The sequence below is a fragment of the Dipodomys merriami genome, unplaced genomic scaffold (assembly GCF_024711535.1).
Source record: "Dipodomys merriami isolate MVZ:Mamm:240054 unplaced genomic scaffold, mDipMer1.0.p SCAF_13, whole genome shotgun sequence".
NCBI lineage: Eukaryota > Metazoa > Chordata > Mammalia > Rodentia > Heteromyidae > Dipodomys > Dipodomys merriami.
Genome location: NW_027202604.1, coordinates 40,466,473 through 40,491,500, shown reverse-complemented (window position 1 = coordinate 40,491,500; position 25,028 = coordinate 40,466,473). Strand labels below are relative to the sequence as shown.

Sequence of the window (25,028 nt, the reverse complement as noted above, 5' to 3'; positions counted from 1 at the left end):
TGTCTCCAGGAAGCGGTGTGGAACAGCAGGCCCCATTAGGCCATCCCCTTCCCCCAACAACAGCGCAGTCTAACCCCAGCCCTCAGGAGGAGAGGAGCAAGGGGAAGAGCTGCACCTCTCCCCGGAGGCTTCCGGACTCCGGAGCCTTAGAGATCATTCCCCTGCCACCCAGCGGGCGGTGGTGTGGTGTGCAGACAGGACTGAGTCCCTGGGGAACGAGAGCCCTTCCCGCGGCCCTGAACTAGTGTTTTCACAGGGATTCATTCGTTCACGCTAAACCGCCACGGAGCGTATCCCGAGTGTCCCAATGCTGCTCCACATGCTAAACTAGCTGTGAAGACGGCAAACACTATGGAAATCGCACACAGGAGCGGAGGACAGCAGTGCAGGAGAAAGGGGGACAAACGCCTTAACTTTGAAAATAAGGTTCCAGTTTGAAAGGGAGGGCCTGGGCGCTACGCTCCCCACTTCCTGACCCGTACCCCAGCCCGGGCTCGCCTCGCCCGGTGCACACGGCTGCCACCCACCTCCAGGTTCTCCAGGATCTCCCCGGCACCGAAGATCTTCACCTCGGAGCTGGTGAAGTAGTTGCTCAAAATGATTTCCGCCTGGTTGGCATAGAGCCCCGGGCTGAAGGGCACCTCGGCCGCTACCCTCTCTGCGGAGTGCGGGCTGCCGGGAAGGGCAGCAGTGACCAGCAGGGCTGTCTTCTTCATGCTCAAGTGCTTCAGCTGCTGGTCTGTCAGGCTGTGCATCGTCAGTGTGCAGAGGTACTGGCCTGTGGAGACACAGGGGTCCCCGTACACTGATGCCGTTCCCTTTCTCCGATTCTCTGAGAAACTCCTATACATCCTCCAGAACCCAGGTGAGTAGTCACCTCCTCCAGGAGTCCTCTTGAGAACGCCCTTTCAGAGCCCCTGGTCCAGGCTGGACACCCTATGACCCAACAGTTCCTCACTGCAGAATTCTCTGCTCCCCAGCGCCCTGCTTACAGTGCTGGGGGCGGGAGGAGGGAGCCTGTCAGGCCAACTCTGCAGCTCAGGACCTGGCTCAGAATGAGGGAAACTTAGTGGTAAACAGATTTTAGCCCAGCATTTGGCTGCAGGTCAAACTGGTGTGCTGATGCCCACGGTCCTAACACAGACACAGTCCTCTGCACCTGATGCTGAGCGGACACCACTCACCGAGAGCAGCATCAAAGCCTGGCTCCACGGTGAAAATGTCCCGTGCGGGGAAATCGAAGACATCTTGCTTGAACCGGAGCTGGCAGTTAATGAGGGACTCTGGGTGCAAGGTTGTGATGACTTCCCTCTGGGCAGGGGAGCATTCTCCTAAAGGTGGGGAGTGGGTGAGAAGATCGGGGGTCAGGCCCCAAGGCTGCAAGGGCACCACAGTTTTTTACAATTGTTGAGGATACATTTTCTAGAGGAGGGGCCACTGAATGCCCTTAACTCCAGACAACCCAGCGTGTGTGTCCTCTGGACCCGGGGCCGGGAGCACAGGCCACCCCTTCTGTAGGACATCAGGAGGGCAGAGGCTCCTCACTACAACACAGCGTGCACTGGGGCCTTGTGGGGGCGGGGGGGGGGGTCCAGCCACCTGCACTGAGGCAGGAAGAGATGCTACCATGACGACATAAGCCCGCCTCAATCATCACAAGAATAACGGTGGTATTTAATTCACCAGTTAAATTGTTTAAATAAAAAACCAGCCGGTACCAACTCATTTATTTCTGGAAGCTGCTGTCTGGGGCTGTCATGGGCAGGGGATGAGGTAGAATGCTCTATGCATGACTTAGGAGAGGTAATTATAAACATCAAATCCAGAAGACCCGTCTGCTAAGTCATTCGTTTCCAGCATTAATGGCAGTGATGGCGGCTGCTTTGCTCTGCTGCCCTACGGCTGCAATCCCATTTCCCACTCAGAAGAGGCAATGTCTAGGAGTTGGGCTCTTTTATGAAAATGCCTTTCACGGCTCAGCTTGTGGAGGACTTGCATCTGTAAAACGCTGCAGGGAATGGAGGAGCTGGGGCTCACGGCTCTCTGGAGTTGGGGGATAAATCTGAATGTGAAAAGCATGGGCTCAGGGTGTGGCTCAGCGGTAGAGGGCCTGCCTGGCACATACAGGGCCCTGGGTTCCAGCCCCTGAGCCACAAGGCCAAATCACAACAGCTCAGAGGAAGCCTCATCTGCAGATGCTACCTCCCCGCTCCCTGAACATGACAGGGCCCCTGGGGTACCAATCAGGTTAGAGCTTCTGTCTCCCACGGTGACCATCACCCTGGAGGCAGTGTCCTCCTGGAAGCTGCTCTGGGCAGGGTGGACGCGATGGGCCACAGTCCTCTGAGGTGTGATGACCGCTATCTAGGGAGGGAGCAAGACAGCACCACTGAGACCAACTGTCTACTAGACTTTTCTCACCTCACCGCAGCTTTCCAGGGGACAACGCCTCAGGGCCAGCCTGACGTGTGGCGGAGATTGGGGGAGAGCCCGGGCTGGTCAGACCTGGATGGAACAGCAGGCTACACCTCACTGAAGGGTCCAGACCAAGCCATGGACCGTGAGGACGTAAGTTCTTGCTGTGGTCTCCCCGCTGCTTATGAAGCTGGCTGCCTACTCTTGTGGCAAAGAGAAGAGATATATTCTAAAGGCTCCGGAGTCCGGTCTGCCCAGATGCCCATCTCCTGTTGGTTCCCTTGGCCTAGCTTGCAACCTGTCACATCCCAACCTCTGGGGAGGGGGGTGCCCTGTCCCTGAAGGTCCTGCAGGCCCAGTGGTCCTTGCTGGCTTCAAGGCCACTCAAAGCTGACCACCTCTCTTGGAATAGCACCAGCACTTCCTGCTTCTAGCAAGTTCCAGCAGTGGGGAGTGCCTGAGAGCAGAAATGGAGGCAGCTCTCCCCAAAGCTCTGAAGTCCCGGGGCCTGTGGAGGCAGAGCTGGGGGTGGCTGCGGCCCCTCTGGCCTCACCAGGGGCTCCCGCCGCCATGCACTGTCTCCGCCCAGCATCGCTGCCATCCCGAGGAGCCTGCCACTTCCGTGCCCAGTACTGCCAGCACTGCCTGGCTTCTCCTGGCCGCCATGCATGGACTCTGACGCGAGCTTTGCTCTGCCCGCAGTTCCAACAGCTACGGCTTTCCAGAGCTTCCACTACGGCCAAGCTCATTCACCTGATTCACACGGCAGCCCACCTCATCTTCCACAGCATAACCCCATTCTGTAGGCCAGAAAGCTGAGGCAAACAGAGGTCAGAACGCTTGCCAAGGCCACACTCTCTCTTGGTGGCTGATCTGGGATTGAACCCAGGTATCACGTTAAAATTTGAGATGGGGCTAGGCGTCAGTGGCTCATGCCTATCATCCTAGCTACTCAGGAGGCTGAGATCTGAGGACTGCCATTCGAAGCCAGCCTAGGCAGAAAAAGCATGTGAGGCTCTTCAATTAATCACCACAAAAAGCTGGAAGTGGAATTGTGGTTCAAGTGGCAAAGTACTAGCCTTGAGTATAAAAGTTCAAGGACAAAAGAAAAAAAGAAAAAAAGAGCTCAGGGACAGTGCCCAGTACTGGCATAAAAAATGGGGATGGCAGGATGTGAATGTGGCTCAGTGGCAGAGTGCTTGCCTAGCATGCACAAAGCTCTGGATTCCTCAGTCCCACATACACAGAAAAGGCCAGAAGTGGTGCTGCGGCTCAAGTGGGAGAGTGCTAGCCTTGAGCAAAAGAAGCTCAGGGACAGCACCCAGGCCCAGGACTGGCAAAAAAAACAAAATAAGAAAAAAAAGAATGGAGATGGTGTCTCTATACCTGTCAAGGACACACTCAGCCACATGTATTTGGTGGCCAAAATGCCTGGGTAATGAAGGCCCACTGGCCTGGAATCCAGGGCAGTTTGTAACCTGATCACAAAGCTCAAGCTGAGACCCTCCCACCCTATGTTCTAGCTCTCCCCCACTCAGGCTGAGCTCTTTAACTGGACACACTTTGGCAGACGCTGCCCAACCTGTCCACGCTCGGTGGGCTCTCCTGGAAAAGCACAGCCTCACTAGCCAGAGTGCCTCTATCTGCGGCCAGCTTGCCCAACACGTGTACTTGCAGTACTAACTACGCAAACTATGAGGCTGAACTGCTGGGTTCTATATAGCACATGCTGGCTCTAAAACCGAGACGCGTCTTGAGACTTGGCCAGAATTGGCTCATTGATTCATTCCTGGCTGGAGACAAATATAAGGCAGAATGGTTCTGCTCACCTCAAAAGTCTCAAAAGGTGGGGGCTGGGAAGGTGGCTCAGTGGTAGGGCGCTTGCCTTGCATGCATGAGGCCCTGGGTTCGATTCCTCAGCACCACATTAAGCAGAAAAACAAAAGCCGAAGTGGCGCAGTGGCTCAAGTGGTAGAGCGCTAGCCTTGAGCTGAAGAGCTGAGGGACAGCGCCCAGGCCCAGAGTTCAGACCCCACGACCGGACCCCCTCCCCCCCCCAAAAAAAAGTCTCAGAAGGTGACTTGCCAGGGAGGCTCAACTTTGCTGGTGATGCCCAGGGCAGCAGCTTCCTTAGCCACCCCTCGCCGTGCTGCCCACATCCATGGGCCGCCCCGGTCACCACACCGGGTGATGTGGGGAGGAGGAGGAGGTTAGGAAGCGCAGGGCGAGCAGCGGCTCATCCTGCACACAGAGCCGTGATGGCTCTGGCAGGAGGCCCCCGGGGCCATGTGTGCATCAAAGAACACGAAATGACGAGGGACAGCAAGCCCTCTGCGCTGCCGGCTCCACATCCTCACATCCAAATCAAACCACATCACATAAGGAAGATTTTGAGGAGAATACCATTGTGCCTGTGTTGAACACGTATCGTTTTCTTCTTACTCTATCAGCAGTTCATTTAGCATTTGCCTTGTATCAGGCATGTAAGCAATCCTGAGGTGATTTCAAGTACGTAGAAGAGGCATGTAGGTGCAACTGGTCTAAGGGGCCTGAGAACCTGCATAGTTTGGCCCCCGAGCCAGTCCTCTGAGGACGAGGTTCTTGGGCTGCCTCGTGGCGGCTTCCACCACTCTGGGGGTCAGCCACACCCTGCAGACCACTCCGCCATGCACGCCTCCGGCCCCTCTTCAGTCCTACCTCCTTGTAGGTCCTCAGGTGTCCAGCAACCTCATAGTAAGCTGTCACAGACCCCACGTCCCGGGCCACAGCCACGCCTGTTTTGGGGTCAATGTGGAGGATGTTGTTGGCCGAGGAGCTCCAGGTCCCTGAGACACCTGGAGAAGAAGCTGGACGTCACCCATTTCCAGTGAAGGCCCAGCTTAGAGGGCGAGCGTGTTATCCTCCACGCTGGCCCCCACTGCCCCAGGGGCGTGCTCCCTGGCCCTGGCCTCAAGGTCTGAGCTCTCCCCTGCAGTGGCTATCAGACACTGTGGCTCAAATCCCTGCTTGGAATCTCCCATCCTCCTCCTACAGTCTCCGCCCCTGCCGCGGGCCAGCGAGGTGCTGCCCCACCAGTCCCCGCCCGTTGCCCTCCCGAATCTTGGCTCTTGCCCACCCAGCCTGCACTCACTGCCAATTGCTGTCAACAACCAGAAAGCAGATGTCAGGCTCAGTGCCAGCAGCACTTCTGATTTAAACGCCAATCACACTACACGGTAAATGTAATAACCTCACTCAAGTTGTGGCAGATTATTTTTCTTCAGATAGTATTTCATTTCCTTTTAGAATGAATTAATGAAAAAAGGGGGGGGGGATTTGACTGAAAAGGAAATTCAGCAGGTAACTGCTGGCCCAACCTCCATTTTCTGCTCATGTGTCTAGATCAATGACCACTGACCACACAATCCATTGATAAGATACACTCAGCTCCCAGCTTCACTAGCCACACCAAGCGCTCACTAGCTGGGAGAGACAGCAAACACGCGGGTCCATCTCCACGCAGAAGATGGACTGCCAGCGCTGCCCCAGGTCAAGGGCTGGTGTAGCTCTCCTGCGCTGCCGGGCACTGACTGTTGTAGGAATCCTCTGGGTTCCAACTCTACCAAGACCAGGTACCGAGCACTTCCCCAGGGAAGGGGGACAGTGACTTCAAGGTCCCTCTCACCTTCCAGACTGATGAGAACAGTGGCCAGGCAGAGGACATCTCCCACCACCACTGCCCCGGACAGCTCTGGTGAGATGGCCTGCAGGACCGGCAGTGGGACGTAGTCTGAGAGGCCCAGGTGCTCTCCATCCCACACGCTGAGCAGCGTCAGGCCCACGCTGACGGTGCGGACGATGCAGGTGTTGTTGGTGGGACCCTTAGCAATCTGTACAAAGTCATCCCTAGGCACAGGGGAGAGAGGCAGGCTCGGCTCAGCTCAGGAAAGGGGAGAGAGGCAGGCTCGGCTCAGCTCAGGAAAGGAAAGCACAGCTGTAGTCCTCTGCTGAGCGGGCACAGACCCTCAGCAGGAAGCAGCCCCTTGCCAAGGCAAGGAAGAGAATGACCTGTGACGCGACAAGCGTGGCGGCCAGGCCACCTCTGCTGTGGAGCAGCGGTGGGCTCTGCAGCCCTGCCAGCGCTCCCTGAAGCAGGGCAACGACGTCCCGGGGACGCCATGGCCAGTGAGCTGACAAGCTGGTGGGTAAAGCACTCAAAACCCTGCCGGAAGGCTGTGCTGGTGTCGAGGACTGCACTAGGCAGGGTGAGGTCCGGGTCTGAGCTCCCCGCTCCCACTGCCCCAATCTGATCACCGTGACAGGCACTCCAGCCACACAGGGCCAGAGTGACCTCTGCGGTGTCGCTGAGGATGGCAGAGCCAGACTGTTTCCCCCATGGCTTCCTAGGCCATAGCCTGACAAATGGCTGCTTCTGTGCAGAGCCCACAGATTGCCTGGGGCCCCACGACCACTCTCCTGCTTGATGAGCAGAAGACAGGCCACATTCCCAGGAGGGCATGTGCAAACCATTTTGGGTTGCTGGTCTGTCTTGCCCTCCAAGGACAGAAGCAGGGTTAGAAGTAGGCCTAACTCCAAATTCCTATCTGCCATGCCTGTGCACCTGTCCTTTATGTGCTCAGGTCCTGTGGAAAGCCTGTCATGAACGGTCACCAATACCTGGACCAGAACTCAGATCCCAACGAAGCAAGCCCTGGAATCCCACCCCAAGTCATACTCTGTCCTCCTGGGACTGAGATGGACCTGTCCTCAAGCTGGCCTGCACCCCTAGGGCAGTCGCTTAGCTTTACAATCCTGCCACGCTGGGCCCTGTGATACCCAAACTGGTTTGCACCCCTAGGGCAGTCACTCGGCTTACAAGCCCACCAAGCACCCGGCCAGTACTCCAGTGGCCTCAAGACAGCTGGCAGGCCAGGCTGAAGCCGCAGCCTGGAAACCTCACATCAGGATGGCGGTTGCAGTTGAAGTTCATAAAGAGCAATGCTGAGAGACCCACACGTGGAGCTGGACACATCCTGGTGTCCAAACTCTTCCTGGCTGTGTGGCCCTGGGCAAATGGCTTGACATCAGTGGTTTGCCACAACTGAAGTCTGCTGTGGAGTCTGCAGATGTCCTGGAGGACATGCTCAGCAGACGCTCAGCATGCTGGGCTCCTCTCCACCGGGGCCTGCCCATTTGAAGGCTGTGTCTTGTTCTAATGAATTGTTACAGGTAGTATGGTCGATGAACCGAATCCATTGATTACAAGGCCAAACGAAAGCCAAGATTCCATTTCCCCTGTCTTTCTTTCATGGCCATATTAAACAACCCCTTACAAATCCCCAACCCCAGTCCCTAACATGTGCTCTGCCTCCTGCCAGTGGGGGCCATCTTCACTAATCAATTTCCTGCCACACAGTGACAGAGCTGCGGGGCCATGCTCTCCCCTCCCCTGCTTCCTCTGTCTCCTGACCAGACTCCAGTGTCTCCCTGCCTGGCCCCGTGTTCATCTGGAACTGCTTCTCAGGTGTCACCCATCTCTTCCATGAATTAAATCCAGGTACAAGGCAGGCACAGCCTTCACATGAGCAAAAAGCACCACCCACACTCTACCTGTTGGTGGCAAAGTTGAGGATTGAATTATGAGCATGAAAGATGTCTCCAGAGTTGTCATGGAAGTGGACAGTGAAGGTCACGGTCATCCCCAGTGGCAGGGCAGCCAGGGACTCCTTGTGATGGCTGTGCAGGACAGGGCTCATGGAGATCCTCAGGTAAGAAACAGGAGACACCTGCAGGACACAGCACCAGTATGATGATGACATGTGCCAGGCAGGACACCGCACGAGTACAGAGATGACCTGCGCCAGGCTCTTGAAGAACCCACCGCCCAAGGAGGCAACCACTGCCTCTGGGGTCCACAGCTCGGGAACAATTGCAGCCAGCTGACTTCAGGGTAACGAGGAGTAGAGAGACCTTGGTCCCTTGCCTAGGGACAAGGTTTCCACTCTGAACAAAGCAGGCTGGACTCACTGAAACACTGCTGTTCAGTCATTGGGAGAGTTGGCTCTTGGGCTCTTAAAGAAACACCACCCAATGGATCACTGGGGCATCACAAGCCTGTGAGTGCTCTGGCTGGAGGAAGGAAATGGGTTTCTAGAGCCATCTGAAGCTGTATACTACATAAATAGCAGTAAAACTATCCCAACTTGAGGTAACACCCTCCTGCTCAAAAACCTGGCCCCTCAAAGTCTAAAGCCCAGCTGGGCACCAGTGGCTCAGGCCTGTAATCCTAGCTACTCACTAGGCTGAAATCTGAGGATCAAGGTTCAAAGCCAGCCCAGGCAGGAAAGTCCCTGAGATTCTCATCTCCAATGAACCAACAGAAAACTGGAAGTGGTGCTGTGGCTCACGTGGTAGCACGCTCGCCTTGAGCTGAAGAGCGCAGGGCAATGCCCAGGCCCGAGTTCAGTCAATACGTGTATGTTGAAATAGCAACCTTCAGATGCTTCCTGTCACTCAAACACTGAGGTGGGCAGCCCCGGCCAGGCCCCCATCTTGAAGTGCACAGATGAACAGGCCTGGGGCCTAAGCACAAACCAAAAATCCAGTGACTGTGTTTGCTTTGTCCTCTAGGATCAGAAAGCAGCGATGAGATGAGAAGCAAGCTCTGCCGGGGACGTGGATGAGGCGTGCCCGAGGTGAAGGCAATGGCTCCTTTCACTAAGCGGGCACAGAGGGCAAAGAGAGTGATCTACCAAGACAGAAGCATACAAGCCTGGGCCACGCAAAGTCTGCTGCCAAGCACTGGGGCCTGGGTCTCAGTTTCCACATCTGTAAAAGAGTCCCAGTGCCTGGAGTGTGCCGGATGCCATGCTTGGCAGGCTGGCTCCAGCCAGGGCTCAACAGTTAGTAGAGATGTCAGTGGTCAGGCTCTTCACAGATCTCATAGGGCCTCAATTTCCCTATCTATGAATCAACGTAGCTGCAGTCCATAATTTCTAAGGATTTGTAGCTTGGGCAGCCCAAGACTGATCTAGGATCTCTGCCCTGAGTGATCTTTTTTTTTTTTTTTTTTTTTAATTGTGAAAATACCATACAGAGGGGTTACAATTACATGGGCAAGATAATGAGTACATTTCTTATCAAGCATTGTTGCTTCCTCCTTTGTTTCCCCTTCCCATCCCTTCCAATCTCCCCCCCCTGCCCCTCCCAACCCCCCCCAAGTGATTCTTAGAAAAAGTTAGATAAAGTCCTACTTAGAATTTCTCAGCCAGAAGGTGAGACAAAATATCACCTCTGAGCTATGATCCAGAAAGGGTAAAACACACCGTACCTTTACAGCAATAATGATGGTTTGATTGGCCCCAAAAGGCTCTTGGGCAGTCACTTCAATGGTGGATGTCCCAATGGTGGTACCGGACACCAGGAAGCCTTTCTCATCAATGTGCACGACAGGAACCTTCTCAGGCCCATCCAAGACTCGGAAGCTCAGGGTGGCTGCACCGTCCCTTTGGGAAACAAGGTAGATGCACAGAGCGGGTGGGACACACTGCGAGGCCCTGGGTCAATGCCTCAGATCCAACCTCTGCTCCTGGGAGACAGAGGAGTCCAATTTTCACCCCGCAGTGCACTAGCATCTCTGCTGTCTGTAACCTCCGACGACCTCCACAGGAACCTAACCAGAACCCCTGAGTGTCAGCAGGAGTGACAGGCTGTGAGGCCAACACTCTGTAAAAGGTCACTCCTGTGGCAGTTTCAGTGTGCCGAGCACAGAGGACAGAGTGTGGGGCTTTGAGTCACACGGAGCCCAGGACAGAGAATCCTGACACCCCCTGCCATCCCTGTGTGCGTGCTGTCCCCTGGGCTTTTTTCCTTAGCTGGGAAAAAGGTGCAACCTCTTAGCCGAGCCTATTTCCTCACACTATGAGTAGGGCAAAAACTGGACTTCCAGCTAAGAAGGGATTTGCAGGAGATAAATTATGTAGTATTTTATGCTCTTTTACATTTAGTAACAGCAAAGGGACAGGAAGGAAGGGCCCTGGTTCCATGGCAGCCTTTTGCTCACCTCTCCCTCCGCCCAGCCCTATAGAACCTCCCCAGATGATTTTAATGTTATGGCCCTGCTCAGACATTCCTCCACCAACTCCTTCTCCACAGCTGGAGGGACAACTATTCATCCTCGAAGAGCCCTGGGTTAAGCATCTCCATCTGTGTCAGGCTCCCCACAGATCTCTGCGCAGAAGCCCTTGTGTAGGCTCTGGTGTTTTCTTACAGGCATTTTCCTTCAGTCCCCTTCCTGGGCTCCGTCAGTCATTCACTTCTGTGTTCTCAGAGCCTGGCACAGCATTTGGCCTTGGTTTCTTCTGGCTGAATGGACCGTGCGCGTGCGCATGTGTGTGTGTGTGTGATATGACATGTACCCCAGTAGGCAACTGCCACTCCAGTTCACTCAGGTGGTTGTTGGGAAAGGCACCCCAGATGAGTGGTGGGAATCACGTCTGCACCCCACCCCCACCCCTCTGGCCTGGGAGCTTGTTAAGGGAGAGCTCTAAACACTGCAGGCCTAGGGTGGGGCCAAGACTTGCATTTCAACGTGTTCCCCAGTGATGCAGTTAATTCACAGGCTATACTTGAGTGGCAAGTCTTAAAAACACAGGGGAACTGAAAAATTTAACACTGCCAAGTTTGTACTTTCTCTCCATTTAAAAGACTGAACTTCAGCAGTGAGCATGAAAACTGTTTCTAGGCTGTAGGAGAAAGAGGGACTCCGGGAGAAGGCTGAGGAGGCCCCCAGGAAGAGAGGGGGACACAGAGGCCGCCCCATGCCCTCTCCCCACTCAGGCAGTCACAGAAAGACTCCCAGGAAGCACCCACGGCTCCTGACAACTGTGACAAATGACTTGTCGGATGCAAGAGCAGCTCCTCAGCCTTGCTGAAAACAAGAGCTGAGTCACGTACCTGTTTGTCTGGAGCTTTATAAATGAGTTGGGTGACATTAATATTTGTTCTGCTTCTATTTCAGGGTTCAGCAGTCGCAGCTTTTCAAATACCTAGAAAGGAAAGAGAAGGAGCCTCACTTCCTATGAATACCAGTTACGACCAGTCCGGGTACCTGCTTCTCCCCTACGGCAAGGGTGAAGGGGACCTGGGCTGAAACACTGTTGCTGGCACCTGCTAGGTTACTGGGGGCGGGAGAAGAAAGGCTAGCCTCCAAGAGAGGCCCAAGGTATGGTATGATGAAGCAGACAGGCTCTCATTTGTGCACTCTGGCTTGGAGCCAGGGAACATATCTGTGTCTTCCCCATTCCTAGCTAGACAGGATGAGTGGACAGCGCCAAGGAGTGAGGTTTCTTTTCCTTATTTTGTTTTTGGGTTGGTTCTAGATGATCTGGAGCACCGATTTTTGGAGCACTAAAAGTTATTCTCGAACCCCAGGCCTTTGCACATGCTGTAAGTCCTCCCCTCCTGCACTGTCACTCACACAGCACACCCCTACCATGCCCCCAGCATCTGTCCGTCAATCCCCTCACTGAGATAGGTCCCTCTGCTTTCCCCAGGAGACTGAGTGTTCCTCGGGGGCAGGAAGGCCCAGCTGCACCCGGACCCCCAGCCCCAGACTCTGACAACGGTCAGCCATATGACTCCTCTCCCATGTACCTGGATTTGGATCTCATCTGAGAGTTCTTTGGCGAGGCCATGCAGCTGTCCTGCCGTGGGGTCCAGAGCCTTGACCACTACCCTCAGCCTGGTCCGGCCTTTCACCCGGCCATGCACATTCATGGCGAAGTTGTACTGTGCCGGGAGCTGGATAGCTGCCTAGGGAAAACACTGAACACAGTTGCAGGGGAGAAGCCAGGGGCTTAGCACCATTACCCTGGGTCTTGATGGCTGGCTGCCTTTCCCAGCACCATCAGATCTGCCACATGGGACAGGCAGATGGGAGCCCCAGCCGTGTCTGGCCAAGTTTGTAGAGTGTTTGAACAATGCTGCGGCTCCATTGGTGAGCCAGGGTTTTCTTTTGTTTTTTGGTGCCAGTCCTGGGGCTTAAACTCAGGGCCTGGGCACTGTCCCTGAGCTGCTTTTTCTCAAGGCTAATGCTCTATTACTTAAGTCACAGCACCAGTTCTGGCTTTTTCTAAGTTTATTGGAGATAAAAGTCTCATGGACTTTTCTGCCCGGGCTAGTTTCCAACTGGGATGCTCAGATCCCAGCCTCCTGGGTAGCTAGGATTACAGGGTGGGCCACGGGCACCCTGCCAGGGGGGTTTATGGAAGAGACTCTTGAGCCTTGAGCAAGCACTGGTGCGCTGTGGGCTGTGCAAGCTTGGCCCTGCACTACTGTCAGCGCCCCATGATCAATGGGGCAGTACCTTAGCTCCACAGGGTGAGGAGGGAGAAGCCTTCCAGAGATCCCATGTCTGTGCCCCGCCCTCCTTCCAGGCCTCCAGCTCCACTCACTGTTCGTTTACAAGGCAGAAAAGACCTTTCAAACCAGCTTCCATTGAGACTTCATGAAAAACGCCCGCCGGTGGCAGACTGCTTCCCCCTCAGCTTGCTGAGTGACCCCCGTAAGTCCTTGCTTCACTCAACACAAAGATGGACTTAGAATGCTCTGTGCGGCCCTTCCAACTGGAGGCCTGCCCTCTGGGGTGAAGCAGGAGAAAGACCAGGACAGCTGAGCATCACTTCAGAAAGCAGGTGAGAAACAATGGCCGTGACGTTCTGGAGCTCATGTCAGCTCACAAGTCTGCTCACTGCTCTACCACCTGCAGCGGTGGGCTCCAATGGTTCCTGTGTTGGAAGCTGGCTCCCAGCACAGGGACGAGGAGGTGGTGCCTGCTGTGCTGGGCTTGGTGAGAGGGATTAGGTTGTCGTGCATGCTGCTCTCAGAGGGGCAGCGACCTACAGGGACCCGTTGGCTCCTGCCAGAGCGAGTCATGACGAAGGAGCAAGACTGTTTCCAGCCTTCTTTCTGGCTTCCTGCCTCTCCCCCTCACACACACGCACCATGCCATGCCCCCACCATGTTGTGATGTAGCCAGAGCAGGGCCAATGCTGCACCATGCTCAAAACTGCTCATTAGATACCCAGTCTCGGACACTGTGTTATGGCAAAAGAACATGACTCCTTTCCGTGAGGCTCGTGAGTAGGGTGCTTGGAGAAGCCCTGAGTCTGGGTGAGAAGGGTACTTGTGACACGTGGGGTCTGCAGGTGGTTACCTCGGCGTGCCGCCCACGGAGGTCCAGGATGTCCCGTTTGGTGACAGACCAGTGGAAGGTCAGGCCTGGCACAGCATTGCCAAAAGAGAAAGGGCTCTGGTTGTTGGTGATCCCGGTGATATAGACAGGCATCTAGGGGAAACGCCAGGCTCTGTGACCACAGGTCCCAGTGCTGGGCTTTCCCCCACAGCCCACCCCATCCCCTTCCTCAGCTTTCTGGCCGATTCTGTGCAGTGAGCAGTCTTCCCTAACTAGACAAGGACACAGCACAGGTCTGGGAAGGTTTGACGAAACAGCAAACAATCCAACCAGACGCCCCTCCCCAGCTAGGCGGGCATGGCTGCGAGATTCCTGTCTAGAATGACAGAGCTCCCGGCTGCCTGGGGATGCCCCTTGCAGCCAGGCCCACACTGCTGGGCCCTTGAATCTCCAGGCCACCTAGCAGGGGACTGTGGCCATGGGGGTGGGCGGGACAGAGACCATGTGCTCCTGCTGTCTGTGGGCTCTGTCTGCCGGCAGGCACAGCAAACACAGCTCCACAGCTCCCAGTTCTACAACTTACCACCTGCCTGCTCTATCCTCAGGTTCTGCATTCATGGGTCAAGAACATTGAGGGAAAGGACTGGGGGTGGGCAGCTCAGGCACCAGGCCCTGAGTTCAGTCTCTAGCACAGCCAAAAAAAAAAAAAAAAAAAGAGGGGAGGGAGTGTCTATAATGAAGATGTATAAACGTTTTTTCTTGTCGTATTCCCTAAGCCCCGTATCTTGACTGCTGAGAAGACACTGTAGGTTGAGGGCTGTAACTCACTGGAGATGGAGTGTCTCACACGGAAGGGTAGGCTCAGGTGCTGTCAGATTTGACAGCATTAAGGGGCCTGTGCACCCTCAGATACCAAAGGCCAAGGGTCACAGCTGTGTGACCCTGGACAGCATTCTGCACTGACGCATGTGAATTTGCTCATCTAACACGGTGACAATCCTGACCCCCGCCTCCGGGGCTGCTATGAACACCCAGTGGGAGGAGCGGACAGGACACACGTCCTGATGTAAGTGCCACAGCCCCATGGGCTTCTGTCACATGCCAGATGCTTCCCTAGCTGTGGAGAGGTGGCAGTGCCAGGAAGCAGGCATCAGTCAGGAGGACACAGACACAGAACTCGGGATGATTGCTATGCACAAGGACTGTGTCAGCCTCATGGTGTAGGGCAGACAGTGGGGCCGGGCCGAGCCCCACTGAAAATCGGGCTGAGATGAAAGCGCAGGGGGGCAGTTCCAGCACAAGGAACCAAGATCTGAAGCAGGATCCAGAGCCCGTGGGCCCGCCTCACCTGGGTCCCCGTCCTCATCCTCGTGATGGGCGCTCGGATCCTCACCGCCTGCAGCTGCAGCACCTCCACCTCCACATGGTCCTAGGGCGAGAGTGGGCCTCGGGCTGACTGCTGTCCCAAGGCGAGGCGGCACCACAGGACAGACGCCTGCTCCGGGGTGGCTCAGCCACACAGACCAGTCAACCATTTCCCGAGCTGGCCCCCCACTGAGCCTGCAGCCCTACCTGCCCCAGGCCACTGTCAGGCTTGGAGCAGAGCCCAGGGTCCACCCTCCAGCCTGGACATCCTCCAGGATGGGTCTCTAGAATCTCCCAACCCCTAATCCAGCCTATCTGTCTTTGACTCAGCAGGGCACAGGGTGATAATAGCGGACTCTGTGCCCTTCCTCATCCTGAGCGCAGGTCTCTTGAGTAATCTAGTCAAGAACTGACTCTTTGTCTTCTTCACAGTGCTTGAACTACGAAAACCCTTTAGCATTTCGGCTTGCGTCCGTGCCTGGGATTTGGACCAATGCTGGGCACCCCGTAAGCTTCAACCCCTTCTTCTCCTTCTCATGTCTCCTCCCACCAGTTGTGGATGTCCCTCAGCCCCTGGCTGCTGATTGTGTGACTTGGACTGGACAGGGAAACTGGAAGCATCTGACCAAGACCACATGTCCAACAGATGTGGGGGCTGCAAACTGAGCCCCTGCTGGGTGGGCTCAGAGGAGCTGGTGGCCCAGCTGCCCCTCTGCTAAGAACCACAAGGACCTTTCTCCAGCACCTCCCTAGCTGACCAGATGGGGGGCTAGGAGGAAAAGGGTCCACCAAGGCCAGGCCACAAAGAGAGAGGGGCCAGGAGGGAAGGCAGGGCTGTATCTCCAGCCAGCTGTCCTTTCAGCCACGCCACTGGGCTCCCAGGAGGAGGAAAAGAGCCAGTTCCTGAACGACAATCCTGACTGCAGAGAGAAACGAAGCAGGGCCTTGTAGGATCCTGCATTTTACCCTCCAGGACAGCTTTCTAAGCTCGATACTTTCTTGCGAGCTTCACGCAAGCGATAACACACAACCTGGACAGCTGCCGCTGCCATTCAGAAAATCTGTGGTTTAACTGGGATTCTGGGAGACAGATGCGAAAACTGGAAAAAGGAGCCAATCAATGAACTCAATGTCAGATCAAAGTCAGCCTCAGGGAAGGACCTGAGGGCGGCCGCTGCCAGCTCTCACAGGTGCTGGGCTTGGATGCTCTTAGCTGCTCACAGGGAGGACAGATTGGGGGGGACCTGGATGGGGTCTTGTCCACAGCCATCCTGCACAGTGCTCACCGCTCTTCAGGACAGAATGGGTTTCCAGTTAGCTGCGAAGTGAGGACACAAGGCAGCCTCAGGGAGGTCACTGAAGCCAGGATGGCTTATCCCGGGGTCGTCCTCAGGAGCGGTGATGGTTGACCCCTTCCCTCTCTACTGAAGAACACCCACCCCTGGAGAATGAGGGCAATGTGGAGACCAACTTGCACCTGCCTGGCATCAACCCCCCTGGTGTAGGGCAGGGAGAGTCTCTTGGGAGGAGACCACTCCACCTAGGCCTGCCAGCTGCTTGTTAGCTTGGAAGAAGCAGATAAGTAATGAGCTTGCCCAGCACAGAGAACTTCTGGCCAGCATTTTCCTGGAAGTGCAAACCCAAGTCTGAACCACTGTTTTTCATGAATCCACGCTTACGGTGCACATCTAGGAACTGACACACACTGCCTCATGCTCTGGGCATCTCGGCTGGGAGCAACCCCTTCCCTTTGCATCAGTACATGCCCTCCCTGCGGGAAGAGGATGTGCACACAGACCAATGCTCAGGACTAGTACACACTGGCCACGGGCCATGAGCTGTTTCTTCAGGCAGCTCGTCTGCAAAGGGGACACTAGCAAACACACAGGGTGCCAGGGTATTGGGCACAGCCATCATCATTACCACCAGGGAGTCCCTGGGATGGGGTGTGGCATTGGGGAGCTTATCCATACAGGGCAGCTGGAAGAACCAGGGAGACAGCCTGCAGAAGACCACTTCGGGGGTCTGGATGGCCTGCATCGGCGGGGCTGGCCCAGGTGTTGTCTGGGAACAAGGGTGCCCATCCCCCCGAGTTTCCTGGCTGTGGGTGTTCTCACCATTCCCAATGGCGTGACAATACCTGAGAGACAATGACGACCTTGCCAGTCTCCGCATCCACTGCCCGCACGACCCCCAACACAGAGCCGTTGCCAACCATGAGCCCGCGTACCATTCCGGCACCGCTCACCACTGCCACGCTCTCATTGCTGATGGAGAAGAGGATGTTGGACTGAGGCTGGGGGCCGCCCTCCGAGGTGATCTGAAGGGAGAAACAGTGGCGCTGTGAGGACCTGCCTGCTGACCAGCCCTGCCGCGTCCTAGAGACCTGCTGTCTCAGCCACCTCCACCGTGCCAGGACAAAGACCCATTCCCTGGCCCGCCTGGACCTAGGGTGGCGGGCAGGGGCCAGACTGTGGTAGAAGTGGAAAGCCTGGGACCCTTGGTTCTTACCTGCATCATGGCCCCAATAATCAGCGTCACCTTCCTGGGTATCAGCCTGAATGGGGGGAAGACCTGGGTGTGGAGACACAGGAAGGGGGTGATGCCTGCTGTGCATAATGCACCATCCACACTTCCTGTGAGGTGTCTGTGGGACATGGTGTCACTCCTCTGAGAAGTGACCGGTGTCACCAGCCAGGGCTGGTGAGGGGCCTTCATCCTCCCACTAGCTGATGCTCTGGGGAGGCCTCGGGTGCGTTCTGCTGTTTGTAAGGCCCTGTTTCTTCAGACTCCCATGAAATCATTTAACATGTCCCCCTACAGCATCTGTTCTTGGCCTGCATTCCCAACCACAGGAAGAGCGTTCCCCGGGGCTTTTAGGGAATGCACATTATCTGGCCCAGACCACACTTTTGGAGCCACAGGTGGGGCTGCAATTTGGGATCCCACAAGTCCTCTGCAAGATGGCTGTGCATCCTCTTGAGAAAGAAGCTCTTTTACTAAATTCTAAATATCTTGCACTCAAAACAAAACCCTCTAATTTTCTACTAAAATAAAATGCAATAGTTTTCTCTACCAGCAGACTCAAAAGTTTTCTGAGAAAAGGGGGCTCAGGGCTAGTTCCCGCTTGCCAGGGTGGACAACAGGGAGGCTGGGTGCCCACCCGCCTGGCTGAGCAGAGCATCTGCATCTGTCCTGCAGCCCTCACCAGTCCCTGCTTGGCAGGTATATACCACGTGCCTGAAGTGAGTGACACAAGAGTAGATCAGGATCAGGCTGCTATACTATTCACAGCAGAAATGAGTTCCTCACCTCTAGGAGGAGGAGGATGCTCTCCCACCCACAGAGGTACAAACTCTCCGCCAGCCTAGAATGCAGACCCAGCCCTTGCCTGGGAAGACTGTGGAAGATGCTGGCTGCACCCAGTTTAATGCTGCTGCTAATAGCCAACCTGCCCTGCCCTTCCATGTGGCCAGTATGTTGTGGAAGAGCTGCTGCCTGGCCCTGCCCCGTGTGACCAGGCACGGGCCTTCTCAGAGCCACACAGAGGCTTAGAGCACAGAGGGAAATTAAATCATTCAGCCTCCTTCCGGTTCTTCCAGTGTCACGAACTGTGCTGCTTCGCAGACCCCTGGGACTGGTGACCGTTCCTTATGACTAGAGGTCACAGGAAGGCACAGGTTAACGTGACCTTTCCATGGGAGCTTCCTGGATGCCATGAAGTCCCCAACCGAACACAATAAACACATCCCGCCCCTTCCCACACTGGGGCTGACCCCACATGGGAAGGACCAGTTTTACTTCAATCTGCTGTGGCGGGGAGCTGATGCGCTGTCCTGCTTTGTCTGTCACACTCGCAGATAGGCTGGTCTGGCCGATGGCCACGCCATGCACGAGGAACGTGGCAGTATAGCTGTCCAAGGCTTCATCCAGGGCCCTGAAATGGAGGGGAGAGCTAGGATCCTTCTTCCGACACAGATGGAGTGGAGAAGCTGTGGCAGGGCCGGTGCTGTCTTGAGACGCCCTCCCACCCCCCACCCCTGGGACACTCACACCAACGTGACGATCTGAGAGGCCGCTCGGAGTTTCAGGTCCATGAAGCTGAAGTACTTGGCCAAGAAAGGCTTCTTGTCAAAGGCCAGCACTCGGACATAGGCCTTGACTGCCTTCCCGATCTCCACCTGTGTCATGGGGGCAGAGACTCAGAGGTGGCCTTTGAATGGACAGTTCCTCCTCCTGTGGTGCCCACGGCTTTCTCAGACAGCATTAACAACCTCCAACCCAGGGACCCAGGAACTGGGGATGAGTCATCTTTGGACTCAGCTTATCAACAATGAAAACTGTACACAAAGTGGCTCAGGGATGCTGAGACCATAAACTCTACTTCCTGCTCTCCACAGGGTAACAATCTAATTAGGGAGACAAGATACTGCTTAGAGCATCGGGCATACAAAAGAAACTCAATGTTCACTGATTGAACAGCTTACATCTGGTTGTACATAATGCACACAGTAAGAACTTTAGGGAATGAAGGACAAAAAAATGCTTTGTGAAGGAAAAAATAGAAATCTAGTTAGCAAATCAGCCAGGGAAAGAGGATTGTCTGAGGACTATCAGAAGCTAAGTAGAGACTATCAGTAATAACTTTTAAGAAAGTCAAGCTGGATGTTGGTGGCTCACGCCCGTAATCCTAGTTCTCAGGAGGCTGAGGATCTGAGGATTGTGGTTCAAAGCCAGCCCAGGCAGGAAAGTCTGTGAGAGTCTTATCTCCAATTAACCATCAGAAAACCAGAAGTGGCGCTGTGGCTCAATTGGTAGAGTGCTCGCCTTGAGCTGAAGAGCTGAGGGACAGCGCCCAGGCCCAGAGTTCAGGCCCCACAACCGACCAAAAAAAAAAAAAAAGAAAGAAAGAGAAAGAAACAATCAAAATTGCTTTAACACCCCCCTTTTATTACACACACTTTTACGCACTCAGGAAAACAGGAACCTCAACACAACCTCCGTTTCTTCAGACCTGGGAGTCTAAAGATGTCTATTTACAAGAAAGAAAAACCCAGGTCTAGTCTCCATTTTCCAAAAAGCAGCTGGTTCTGGGGAGTTTCTCCCCTACCACTGAAATCCCAGAGGACCCAGAGCCTATGCTCCCAGGAGGAAAGCCCCAGGCAGCAAGCATCTGCCTGGCTGGAAGCAACCCATGTGCCCTGGAGGATGGGGGCTTCCAAGTCAGGGCTAGTTGAGTAAGCTTCAAGCAGAATTTACTGCTGAGCTCTGCTGATGTCAACCTTGACGACCACGACGAAATGTAACACAGGACCTTAACCCACACCATCTGCATGGAACATTGGAGTACAAGGCAGCACCACAAACTCCTGGTAACTCTGGAGGGTCAGGGGCACAGAAACCAGGAGGAGAGGTGGACACAAGAAAAATGCCTCTGTCGCCACATTGTTTTTTCCTGTTTTCTGCAAATCAGCAGAGAGGGGTCCATATCACTGACCTTGTCCACCACACGGACATACAGCTCCTGGATGTCTGAGACGTAAACAACAGCCTTTGCTGGAGCAGGGAAGGCCAGGCACAAGTCGTGGATCATGATGGTAGACGAGCCCGGGAGCAGAGGGTGCACCTGTGTGGTGGAGACAGGCAGTGTCACTCAGCCGAGGGGCCCCGGCTCTGCTCACGGAGCCATGAGCAGCCCCAGGAAGGAGTGGACAAGAAGAGTGGCCAAGCAGTGGCCTGTTCTCCCCTCATTCTGAGTCCTGCTTGCCATGCGATGATCTGGGAATGCAATGTTGGTACTAGAGTGGACTCAGAGATCATCTCAACAGTATGCACTGCTCCAAGCACGTGCATGTGTGGCCCTAGAAACCTGGAGGCAGAGTGAGGATTCAAACCCAGGATGCCATGTCCTCTCCTGGCCACCTGTGACTGCAGGCCTGGGAACAGAACAGCACTCCATGTGGTCTCAAGTGAGCTGCAAATCAGGGGCTGATAAGAGACAGCGCTTTCATGCCAGGCGCTGGTGGCTCATGCCTGTAATCCTAGCTACTCAGGAGGCTGAGATCTGAGGATCGAGGTTCAAAGCTAGACCGAGCAGGAAAGTCCGTGAGACTCTTTTTTTTTTTTTTTTTTGGGTCCGGTCGTGGGGCCTGAACTCTGGGCCTGGGCACTGTCCCTCAGCTCTTCAGCTCAAGGCTAGTGCTCTACCACTTGAGCCACAGCGCCACTTCTGGCTTTTTTCTTTTTGCTTATGTGGTGCTGAGGAATCGAACCCAGGGCCTTGAGCATGCAAGGCAAGCGCTCTGCCACTGAGCCACCTTCCCAGCCCCGTGAGACTCTTATCTCCAATAAACCACTCAAAAACCGGAAGTGGCCCTGTTACTCAAGCGGTAGAGTGCTCGCCTTGAGCTGAAGAGCTGAGGGATAGTGCCCAAGCCCAGAGTTCAAGCCCCATGACCAACAAAAAAAAAGAGAGAGAGAGAGAGACAGTGCTTTCGAAAGGCAGTTCTCACTTAGAAGGCCCAGTATCAGATAACCTAGATCAAACCAGAGAGGTCATGCAAGTGTGTACTCCTGGGGTCCGACTCACCTCCATCATCCCAGCTTTGCTTGAAGTAGTGGCCTGCTAAGATATTCTGAGTGAATGAACAAACCCAAGCCAGGGGTTGCTAGTCTTCCAGCTGCTAAAGATCCTGTTTAAAATCCTTTTTTCCCTCTCCATGTAGCAACAAAGCTCTGTTTTCCAACGACTCTCCTCCCTAACAACAGGCACCTCACTAACTACAGATGCCGGCACTCACGTACCCAGTGCCTGTTGATCAAACCAACTTTTTTTTGTTACCACTTGTCCTATCACTAGGGTGTGCGGCATCTGGGACAGGTTGAATTTGAAAACTGGGCCACTCTGCCAATTGCCAATATGACCCAGGTGGAGGATACACCCCCCCAGATGAGGCGGGCCTGCACATCTCATACAAAGGCCCACAGCAGATCAGCCAGCCAGCCAGCACTAACTATGGGTTGAGGAGTGGGTTCCAGGAGCCACCAGGTATCTGGTTTTCCTGAGAATGATGACTACACTGCCTGCAAAGCTGCAGGGAGAGCCAGAGCTTTCTCTGAGGATCCACCGCAAGGCTTGGGTCTGCTCATACAGAAGCAGCTTCTGTCAGGAGCCGGCCTGGCCTTCATAACCTGGGTACGTTGTATAGATACTGCCTTCAGACCCGCATGTTTTCAAACCCTTTTTGGTTTTTTTTTGAGGGGTCTCTTCTTCAAAAGGATCATTCTTCACATTTTAAACGCAGACAGAATGGAGGCTGGGGGGTGGAGGGGTCAATTCCTCTTCTTGTTTTCCCAGAGGACGGAGGTCCCAGACCTGCTCTGGGTGGCAGAAGCGGGGGGCGCAGCCAGGCTGCCCTCTGGAGAGGGCCTGCCCTGCTCGTCAGCTTGCTTCACCCATAGCATTCCTTTCTCGGAGAGCTAGGAGGCCGCTTTGGAGACCTGGCTGCTGGCTGAGCAGCGGCACACAGCCACACCCAGCAGACCACGTGGGCTCATACTGCCTCGCTTCTCCAGGTGCCTTCTCGAGCAGCATTCAGAGAACGCTTATGAGAGACAGGAAGGGGGGTGACCATGCCTAAAGACATTCTCATTTCGAAGTGTTGAAAGTGCCACTTGAGAATGTCAGCAAATACTGCGCCCAGGGGAACGTCCTGTCAATTTGGAGACAATGAATGCATTACTGCTCATTAAGAAACCGTGACGTCTAGAGCTCGCCAGGCCCCGGGGTTCTGTTTGCTTCCTCTCAGCTCCCCCTCCCTGGACCCTGATCACACTTCAGAATTGTCCCCTGACAGGTGTTAGGTAGACATGTCACCTGTAGACTGCTATTTCTGGACACGGTGGAGCCGCCGGCTTGTTTCCTCCAGTGGGCAGGTCAGTATCACGTCCCACACAGGACGGTGAGAACCTGTGCCCCTAACTGCTCAGCCCAAGGGAGACGGCACCCGCTCACACCAAAGTCAGGTCTTGGCCCGGGTACTGGGCGCTCTCTGTATGTCCCAACCGGCCCTGTGGGCTCCCTCAGGACCAGGCTGGAGATGTGCCCCACTGTCTGCACACTGGTCTCACGGGAAAACAGACCATCCCCGACTGCCAGCTCCTGCCTGCCTCAACCCTAAGATACCCACAGATGAACGATGGCCACAGGAAGGAGGAAGCACCACCGAGGCTCGCCAGAGCACAGCCGACCTGTCCTGCAGCCCCGTCACCTCTGGACCTCACAGCCCCACTCAGCGCCGGGCACATGACAAGCATGCCCAGCACACAGTAGGCCCCTTTCCTTTGCTGGTAATGAAACAAGCTCTGCTCAAGGGATTTATTTTGAAATGAGAGGAAGTGTTGAGAAAAAATAAACAGTAAGTTTAAATCAAGTAAACATGCCCTTGTGCATGCCAGTGGAAAATCAAATACAGGCCTCTTGTGGAGGGATCTGGGGGCTGTGTAAGCAGAACTAATCACAGGCCTGCATAGCCCGGGGTGCATTGTGTGGGCACAAAACCTCCGCCAGAGCCCCGCTGTGTGCACTGAGCTGTGTGTGCAGGGAGCGCCGCACCCCAGGAGCCATTCTCGCGTCCCAAATGTGTATCAATAGGGAAGAATGAAGCATTTTCTCGGAGCTGTGAGGAGAATGGCTGTGGGCTTTCTTGTCTCTGTGATTAAGGGAAATGAGAATGCTGCTAATTAGCAGCTGGAAAATGCCAAAAAAAATGTGTAAATGTGTCCTTCAGAAGCATCTCTGTGAAGGAAGCTGTGAGCACCCATCACAGCCATCAGCTCTCCGTGAAGCTACTGGAGAGGCAAACACTGTGAGTACTGCAGTCCAAGGGCACGGAGCTAGTGAGACTCTTACTTGACAAATAAGTTAGGCACAGTGGCATATGGCTGGATAGATAGGAGGACCAGAGAATCCAGGCAAACACATGAGACTTATCAAAAACTAAAGCACAAAAGAGCTGGAGCATGGCTCAAGCACTACAGTGCCTGCCTAGCAAGCTCAAGGCCTCAAGTTCAAACTCCAATACATGGGGGGTTGGGGAAAGCAAAAAAACACATGTGGTCAGCAGGGCGCTGGTGGCTCACGCCTGTAATCCCAGCTACTCAGGAGGCTGAGATCCAAGGATCATGGTTCAAAGCCAACCCAGGCAGAAAAGTCTGTGAGACTCTTATCTCCATTTAACCAGCAAAACCGCAGAAGTGGAGCTGTACTAGCCTTGAGTGAAAAGGCTAAGGGACAGCATTCAGGCTCTCAGTTCCTAGTACTGGCACAAGAAAAGAAAACTATGAGGTGAAAATTCTTCTTGCAGGTTATGAGACGGAGAAAAACCAGGATCTGATTTCCCTTCGGAGTAGCAATAGTCTTTGGCACAGCCCAAGAGGTAGGAAGACTGGGCTAGACCATTGTTTTTTTCTTTTTATAAAGGGAATAAAAATACTTGGGGGCTAGGCATGGTAGCACACACCTATAGTCCCAGCTGTCAGGCAGGAGTACCACTTGAGCCCGGGAGTTCAAGACCAGCCTGGACAATACAGGAAGCCGTTGGATCTTAAAATAAAAAAGGCAGAGGAGCTTTTCCCAGGGTTGCAGGCTGCTGGCCTGCTATCTCGACACACACTGGCTCGTGAGGGAAAGTTCCCCTGCTTGGCTGCACAGGCTCAGCAGGCTTTCTTAACTCTGTGCACTATGCATCGTGCAACAGGAAGAAGCGTCCTCTCCACCAGACAGCAGAAGACAAGGTGAAATAGGTCGGGCTATTGAGTAGATTTCTGCTTTCCCCTGAGAAGCCGGCTCCTTCCTCACGCAGCACACTGTGCACAGCCCATGTCAGCGAGGCCCCTGTGCTGGCATGGTAATGTGAGGTCTACAGTTCAGCCCTCAGGAGACATGGGTGGAAGTCATAAAGCACACACAACTGTTAAAACCTCTGCATGTGGTTCTAGGCATGCACAGTGAATGAAGCCACGCTTCAGCAGGCGAACTGAAAAGAAGGACATTGGTAACACCTGAAATATGATC

The 25,028-nt window shown here is 54.6% G+C and overlaps 1 protein-coding gene across 2 annotated transcripts in view; it reads right to left on the bottom strand.

Moving 5' to 3' along the window:
- LOC138824849 (nuclear pore membrane glycoprotein 210) overlaps positions 1-25,028 on the bottom strand; it is an 81,532-nt gene that overhangs the window by 9,421 nt on the left and 47,083 nt on the right. For both annotated transcript variants that reach the window (XM_070019223.1, XM_070019224.1), the window contains 16 exons: positions 20,451-20,579; positions 19,007-19,134; positions 18,755-18,890; positions 17,465-17,527; positions 17,094-17,273; positions 14,937-15,017; positions 13,610-13,741; positions 12,049-12,207; positions 11,350-11,441; positions 9,725-9,899; positions 8,005-8,180; positions 6,080-6,300; positions 5,113-5,249; positions 2,241-2,364; positions 1,185-1,331; positions 528-778 (listed from right to left, as the gene is read on the bottom strand). In XM_070019223.1, the coding sequence (XP_069875324.1) occupies positions 528-778; positions 1,185-1,331; positions 2,241-2,364; positions 5,113-5,249; positions 6,080-6,300; positions 8,005-8,180; positions 9,725-9,899; positions 11,350-11,441; positions 12,049-12,207; positions 13,610-13,741; positions 14,937-15,017; positions 17,094-17,273; positions 17,465-17,527; positions 18,755-18,890; positions 19,007-19,134; positions 20,451-20,579 (2,331 nt within the window). The remainder of the gene's footprint in view (positions 1-527; positions 779-1,184; positions 1,332-2,240; positions 2,365-5,112; positions 5,250-6,079; positions 6,301-8,004; positions 8,181-9,724; positions 9,900-11,349; positions 11,442-12,048; positions 12,208-13,609; positions 13,742-14,936; positions 15,018-17,093; positions 17,274-17,464; positions 17,528-18,754; positions 18,891-19,006; positions 19,135-20,450; positions 20,580-25,028) is intronic.